The sequence below is a fragment of the Triticum dicoccoides genome, chromosome 5A, assembly GCF_002162155.2.
Source record: "Triticum dicoccoides isolate Atlit2015 ecotype Zavitan chromosome 5A, WEW_v2.0, whole genome shotgun sequence".
NCBI lineage: Eukaryota > Viridiplantae > Streptophyta > Magnoliopsida > Poales > Poaceae > Triticum > Triticum dicoccoides.
Window position 1 is genome coordinate 562,090,136 of NC_041388.1, and position 7,896 is coordinate 562,098,031.

At 45.3% G+C, this 7,896-nt stretch overlaps 1 protein-coding gene across 1 annotated transcript; it reads right to left on the reverse strand.

Annotated features, from left to right (window-relative positions):
• Window positions 1-339: 339 nt before the first annotated feature.
• Window positions 340-948, reverse strand: LOC119299999 (histidine-containing phosphotransfer protein 2-like). Its single transcript, XM_037577089.1, has 4 exons — window positions 889-948; window positions 643-779; window positions 487-555; window positions 340-349 (listed from the first exon to the last, which is right to left on the reverse strand). The coding sequence occupies exons 1-4, from the start codon at window positions 946-948 to the stop codon at window positions 340-342; spliced, it is 276 nt and encodes a 91-aa protein (XP_037432986.1).
• Between the last annotated feature and the right edge of the window lie 6,948 nt (window positions 949-7,896).

Below are 7,896 nucleotides of genomic sequence, written 5' to 3' on the forward strand. Positions count from 1 at the left end.
TATTTTCATGTGTGGGTGTAGCGGGGATGCACCAAGCTGGGGTGTAGAAAAACTACTCTCAATGCACATTGAATACGGCGGGAGAGGAGTGTGTATGCAGGACGCATGCGCTCATGTTTCCTTACTACTCCCTTCGTTTCTAAATACGGAGTGTAAATCTCTTTTAGAGATTTTAATATGGACTACATACAGATGTATATTGACGTATTTCAATATGGACTACATACAAATATTTAGTAATGGAGGGAGTATAAAATATTTGGTTTTTAATTGCTGCGGCCAAAGCATATCCAGGGGAATACCGGTACTCCCGTTGAAACACAACTAGATTTGGCAATTCTACTTATGGCTACACGACAACACAGACACCACGAACGGCATGCTCATGAGAAACACATCAGAATCACACGATATGGAGTAACACAGAAACAATCACATACACATTTAAAAATGGGGAGGGAAAGAAAGGGTTTATCATCATTATACCTGTAGCTGCACCCCTTGAGCTGACGCACAAGGACATCCACCATGTCGAAGTTCACTACGAGCTGGTTCCTGCGGGCCGGAAAGCAGAGCAGACAAGATCAATGAGTACCCGATCGAGACAAGATAACAAAAGCAGAGGAAGAGAGTAGGGCAGACAGCAGGGCGGTGATGTTGTTGAGGATCCTGTTGGTGTTGTTGATGAAGAGGTTGATGATGTCGGCGACATAGCCCAGGGCTGCGCTGCCATCCTCCTCCATCGACTGCAGTTGCTGGAAATTCTCGTCCAGCATGCCCTAGATGGATCACATCACGAGAAGGCAAAGATAAACTAGTTACCGAGCCCGCCGGAACAACCACACTACCGGGGTCTAGATGGGAGGGACGCCGAGGGGATGGACTCACCGAGGCGAACATGGATGCGACATGGGTGTTTATTTGGGCCCTGAGCGTTGCGGCGACCATTGTGAGGAGGTGCTGGAGCGGATCTGGTGGCGGAGAACCTGCTAAAGGGATCCGAAGCTGTGGTGGTGGTGGAGGAAAATATTTGGTTTTTAATTGCTACAGCCAAAGCATATTTAGTTTCGTGTTGGATATATATAGTTGGAATGCATTGAATGTGTTTGTATTTACTGGCAATTTCTGGCCTTCTCCGTGTTCCCTCTCTCACGTTTAATGAGCATTTGCAAGACGGACGTCATGTAGTCTAGCAGTGTGGCCTCGCTGCATCGCTCTTGCACATTGCATCCCTCAAATCATCTACAGCCAGATATAGCAAATCAAGCCCCCTAAACATCCGCAGACGTGCTCTAACATGGGCCTGCCCATCAGCCAGAAGCTGGCGATGTCTCGGCTTGACGGGAGCCTTTGGGCGATGCACCATAGGAGCTCGCACGACAGATCCGTGATGCGTCCTAGCCACTTGGCCTCCAGTCTCGGACTTCTCTAAAGAGTGGAGGGCCCCGCCATGGTCTCAAGGAAAAGAGAGTGAAATGGATTGCTATGAATTAGGTGGTTGGTGGCTGGCCAAAGGGGAGGTGATCCAGTGATGGATCATGACCCAGGACGGGGAGAGGGGGAGTGCTAGTTTTGCTTAATGAAAAAAAATTATATTGCACTTTCTTTTACAAAATTGCAACTTAATGAAAAAGTACAAGTTGCACTGAGGTTTGAAATTTTGCTAACACAAAAATCTAGATCTCACTAAAATATCCAATTTCATAAGATTAAAAAATCCTTTTCGATTTTGATCTATCATAATTCATGGCATTTTAATAATTTTATCTAACTTAAATTTGGTTTGAATCTGGTCCAAAAATTTGAGGTTGCATATACTTATGAAAGTAGTGATTCTATTTTTTTATGTTGAATCCCAGGTTTAGTGACATGTGTCGTTGCTGAAGCGTCGTGCTGCCAACTTTTAGCAGGTGATAGACGATGGGGAGATCTTATAGAGTAAACTCATGGCATTGGGCCGCAAGGCGATGCACAGCTTGTCACCGGGGTTGGCTGACATAGGTGGACGAGGTTGCGGGCTTCCTCCATGATGTTGCTCAACCTGTTCACCGGCGCTACCGCCCATCTCCCAGCAGCGCATGCGGAGGCTCCAGTGTATCACTCGCACTACTTATCATAGTGAGCATCGAATATGGCATAGTACTCCCTCCGTCCGAAAATACTTGCCATCAAAATGGATAAAAAGGGATGTATCTAGAACTAAAATACATCTAGATACATCCTCTTTTATTCATTTAGATGACAAGTATTTTCGGACGAAGGGAGTACTATTTTTTAGACTTCTTTTAATCTCGACTTAAATCATCATAACCTAGTTTCAATTCAAAAGGTGTTTACCACACATCCCGTGTGGTAATAGGCATAGTGCTCGACTCCACATTTTGAGTCATTCCAAAACTTTGCATTTAGAAGTTCTCAAAATTTCCTGAAACTATTCTACATGTGCGCTTGTGTATTCTATGTAATGTGTAATGTGTTATTAACAAACAGTCCTCGGATCCCTGCAAAAAAAGTATATCACTACAACATTTGAGCAATACAAGAAGTACACATTTGTGTACTTGAAATATCAAATAGTAGGCTATTTTTAGATCCACACATTTATCCCTTTTGTATATGTACCACATATTACCCGCAAGAAAAAATGTGTACATACCACATATTGAAATATGTGTATTGAACACAATTACAGCCGCATATGTCATATTCATATGCATCTAAACGTAAGCATGTCTGGCTGGACGGGAAAAAAATCGAGTGGCATATGGGACCATCTTGGTAGGAAGTGCAATAAGGAATAAAACCCACCACATATGTGGTTAAATTTGATTAAGATGAAAGAATTTCCCTTAAATAGGGTAATCTTTGTCAAAATAAGCCACGGATGGCCTTCTTCAGACCACTGGCCTCCTCGTCAGCACGCATGGCGTCCTTCGCCTCATCGCGCACGCGGTTGGTATCCTTCAAGCTTGCTGGAGCTGGGCCACCTCCTCGGGGGCTGCGGGGCAATCCGAATTCAGAGCTCAAGACAGAACAATGCTAACCAAGGAGAATATGGACTAGGAAGACGAGGGCTTACGGGCACATGCGCGCTCCAAGTTCTCATTGGCGCACCGCCGGGCCTCAAGCTGTTTGCGTAGCTCCGAATTCTCGGAGGCCAGCTCGCGGTTCCGGTCTTCCCGTTTCCGCAAGATGAATACATATATATTCAATAAACTGCGAGCCTACAAAGAAGTAGGCATAGTTCAACAAAAACAAAGCCTGATACCAGGCCGATACCACACTCACACCTGGGGCTACTACTACCATAAACAACTAGCAAAAATAAAAAATACTTACTGTGAACCAGGGTCACTAACAAGCCCAGTGTCCGGATGGTGGATTAGAAGAGCTTCATCTCCTCGATGGCTCCATCCATGGCGGCCCTGGTCTCCTCCGGCACGTCCGGTCCCTACTCGCTCCCCTTTGGGAGAGAGAGGCCAATGACACCACAACCAATTGCAAGTCCGTCACCTCCCGTCTCTCCTTCGTATGCCTCATGTCCAGGTCAGTGTCCTCAGACTTCGAGGCATGGGCGGCAGGCCTCGGCAGAGGCACAAGTGGGAGCGTGACCTTGGGTGCAGGCTCCACTGGTGTACAGTACACTGCGTCAGGCGACACCACAATACGAAGAGCGCTAGACGCGACTGCCTTGACAGTGACGCCGGCTGCCTCCTTTGAAACATTAGCATGGGACTTCCCCGCCCCACCTCGGTGGCAGCAAGAAGGTCAGTTACCTACTGCTCGGGCCCGATTACAACCATGAGCTCCTAAATAACAAGAGAAGAAGAAGCAATTGCAGTTCACCAGCAGGCAGAACTATGATTACGTCTCATTGCGCCTAAAAATGAAAAAAAGACAATGACAATGCCCTTACCTCCTCTGGTCATGGAGGTATCCAACGACTACTCCTAATCATTCACTGCGGCATCACGATCGCCAGACGCGGGGGCTTCAGGCACCACCGGTAGAACCCCAAGCCACGCCGACCTCCTTGATTGAACGGGCGGGCCTGAAGGGGTGAGACTTAGGTGGGAACATAGAAAGTATCATCAAGAAGCAATGTCAAAGACATAGTCAGAGGACTTACCAGCCCTTCACATGGACGTTATGCTTTTGCGGCGGCTTTAACACTGTGACAGGCTGTGTTTTGATTTTCGGCCGCAAAAAGTGGATTTCGGCCATCTCAGCCTTAGGCGAAAAGTATATTTAGGCCGAAATTACTCAAATTTGGCAAATTTTGGTTAAATTTATGTCAAATTGCAGTCAAAATTTGGTCAAATTTCAGCCGGAAATTTTGAAAATGACCGAAATTCGGCCATTTCGGCCTAGGGCGAAAAAAGCTCAAACCGAAAATCAAAACACAGGTGACAGGGACCGCCTGCACTAGAGGCGCCCAGAGCCCCAATGGGCTCATCGATTCTCGACGAGCCTTGTTGTTGATCTTGAGATCCCACCGCGATGGAGGAAGCCTCTCCATTGTGGCCCCTATTCAGACCCTGCGAAGGTGAAAGCACGGTGGTGTCCTCCTCGCCTATGGCCTCTTCCTCCTTGAAGGACACATTGTCCTCCTCCTTGGCATCATTGCCTATCTCCTCCTCGCAGTCGTCATCGGCTCCTCCTCTTTGGTAGTCGCAACAGCCATGCTCACCTCCTCTTTAGGGGCTACAATGACCTCCTTCTTCTTCTTGGAGGGAGCATGGCCGGCCACGGAGCCCTCGTCGGGAATGGACTCTAGCAGCCTTGCCATGGCTAGGTCAAAGATCTGGCAAGGCAATGGGGGCTCCAACATAACCGACAAAGGGCACGTACTCTTGCATGACTAATTGGTTCCTTTAGTGACCCGATAAAGGAGCAGAAAGGATTCTCGCCTTTTCCTGGGGGTGACCCCGAGTTATCGAACCCACAAGACGAAGGCACCCTTAAAGTAAGGGGTTTCTACCAAGCTTTTGCAAGCCTATTAGTTCCAACTTTTGACCTGATCAAAATCAAGTTGAAACTGAAAACACTTATAATAAAAATAGGCATGGGCATGAGGACTTTTCTTATAACCATATATTTGTGAACGAGATCATCATCTTATATCATATATCCTAAATATTTACTAATTGGGGGCACCTTTCGTGCCTCCACGTTAATTCACATCCACAAGATTAATTTAGCCATTATATTTAATATTTAATGGCCACGATATATTAGAAGGCTCTGCATTATCTATACCTACTATTAAAAGGAGGAAATATTCTTCCCCCCAAATTTTCATCCATTTTCGTACATCAATACCAGATTTTCATCCTTTTTCTCGAGTCAACATTTTTTCGTACGTTGGCCAACTTTTTTATTCGTACATGCTCCCGCTCCGCCCATGGGCCGGGTGGCCACACCAGGCCTCAGCCCGCCAGCGCTAGGCTGCTTGCACGTTCTTGACAAAACGAAAAAAACTAGGCTATCAAAAAGGAAGGAAATAGACTTGCTCACGTGGGGTTGGGGGATCGGGCTTGCAACTTGAAATATCATAATTTGAGAAAATTTAAAATTATTTCAGATTTAAATCTATCGAAATTCTTTGTATTTTATTTTTCTAGCTAATTTAAATTTGATTTGATAGTTTGAAACTTATCCGAAACTTTTAGGCTGCAAAAGTTTCAATACCAACCAAAATTTTGTAGTAATTTTGAAATCTGAGTTTCACTTTCTCTTAAATGAAAAACCACTTTCAAAACCGACTTGCGCGTTAGAAAATCTCAGAGAGCTTGGATGTAATCTAAAGTGAACTCCAAATTTTTCCTCATAATGATCTTCTTCAGATACAAACGCCGACACACGAGATCCCTCCCCACTACCACCCACCGCATGGACATGTTTATTCAGATTGTCAGAACCACTCCTCGTAATGAGCAAGTATCAGAACAACTCCTCCATTTGCATGGGGACCTAGCCTTGGTACACTAGGGTTGTGTAATGAGGAAAAAGTCAATAGACAACTTTGAAATGGCAAAGTGGCGGTAATGATAGAAAGAGTGAGAAGTAGAGGGATTATAATGGGTGGCTGAAAATTGGCGGGAAAGAGATGGGGAAGAAAGAATATACAATAAAAGAACACTAAAACTGAAAAAATAGACTTTGTGTATTATCTAATGGAAAAATGCATGGAAACAAAATTCACAAGTGTAAGTCGAGTGTTTTTATCAAGCACTTGGCTTACATTAAGGCATATTTAAAAAGAAAAGGAAATATGTAAACACAGTGTGCCGTTAGATGGTACTCGGCTTATTGCAATTGTCGTCATGGAGCCGACAAGTGCGATGAGGATGGCCACGTGGCAAGTACTTTGCTGAGCCTCTGGTGTAAGCCGAGTGTTTTTTCCGTTCTATGCCGAATTTTCTGTATAAACCGAGATATTTTTTGGTGGGTTCTCAACTTACTCTTGGCTGCCCGAGGACCTTGCCAACAAATATTATTTTGAGGGTGATCATCTTACTCTGGGTTATGCCAAGTTTCCTGTATAAACCGAGATATTTTTTGGCGGTGCCGACTTTCTCCGGGTTATGCCGAAGTAAGATAAGGGGATGACATCCTCATGTGTTGCTGATACCAGCATCGGTAAGCAGAGTGGAGATTTCACCCTAGCCTTTGACACCTCTTCAATCCTACAATCATATGTTTGGTTGGTCATAGATCACTTGCCGTGTACCATTCATTGTGATTTAGATAGCAGGGCTGGCTGCAAAAACATAAATTAAAATAGTCATAAAACATTTTTCGCTTCCTGATAGTTTTGAGGCCTCAAGCTAGTAATGGAAACCTAAAATTGACCAAGGTCTGTCTAACAGAACCGTCTTTAAAGCCAGTTGTGTACCAGTGTCAATTGTATACACGCAAGAGAGGGTGTAATAGGTGGCTAACGTGGCTGACGAGGTGATTGCAAAATTCAAGCTACAAATGAAGGAGTTTTTCAAGATGGATGATCTAGGGCCAATGAGTTACTACCTCGGCATCAGGGTACATCAAAAGCCAGAGAGGATCACACTATGCCAGGAGGCATATGCAAGAAAGGTACTTGAAATCCATGGCATGAATGATTGCAATCACATTGTCGCTTCAATGGAACCTCGTCTTGAGCTGAGCAAGAAGGAGATGGTGAAACTACTCGGCTATAGTGGTAGTGACAAGGAAGGAATTGTCGACGACCGTAAGAGTACCTCGGACGTGGCATATTTCCTTGGTGGAAGCATAGTAAGCTGGCTATCACGAAAGCAGAAAGTGGTGACATCAACTACAAGTGAAGCGGTGTATCAAGGTGTGTGGCTAGGAAGGCTACACGGCGATCTCATGAATCGAGACTCGAAATAGGTGGTGCTCAATGTTGACAGTGAGTCTACGGCTTTTCTACGTGAGGATCTAGTGCGGCGTGAAAGGAGCAAGCAGATTGATATGATGTATCATTACATAAAGGACTGCGTGGAAGAAGGGAAGATGGAGATCAACTACAATCGCACCGATAATCAGCTGGCGGACATCCTAACCAAGGCTTTGGATCGAGAGAAGGTCTTGAAGATGCTAAGAAGAATTGGCGTTGGAGCAGTGACATGATGACGTCGTGTTTAGGTCCACATTGTGTTTAGTGGGATGATTATTAGACTTAAACACGTAGTAGTAGTGCACGGCATGTGTACGTGGTCTCCTAGGATTCCTAGTCCAACTAGGATCGTTGCTGAGTATATATATTGTACCTTAGAGCATCTTCAGCCGCGCCCCCAACAAGGCCCCTCAGGCGATTTTTCGACCGCTGGCACCGAAAAATCGGCCCAGTTGCGTCCCCAAAAGCCCTTTTTTCGCCGGCTCGGACCGAAATTG

Excerpts from the sequence above, each read along its gene's own strand:
- LOC119299999 (XM_037577089.1), bottom strand. The coding sequence starts at position 948 with ATGGTCGCCGCAACGCTCAGGGCCCAAATAAACACCCATGTCGCATCC. Across the intron at positions 780-888 it reads TCGCATCCATGTTCGCCTCG|GGCATGCTGGACGAGAATTT; the intron begins GTGAGTCCATCC and ends TGATCCATCTAG. Across the intron at positions 556-642 it reads AACAACATCACCGCCCTGCT|GAACCAGCTCGTAGTGAACT; the intron begins GTCTGCCCTACT and ends TCCGGCCCGCAG.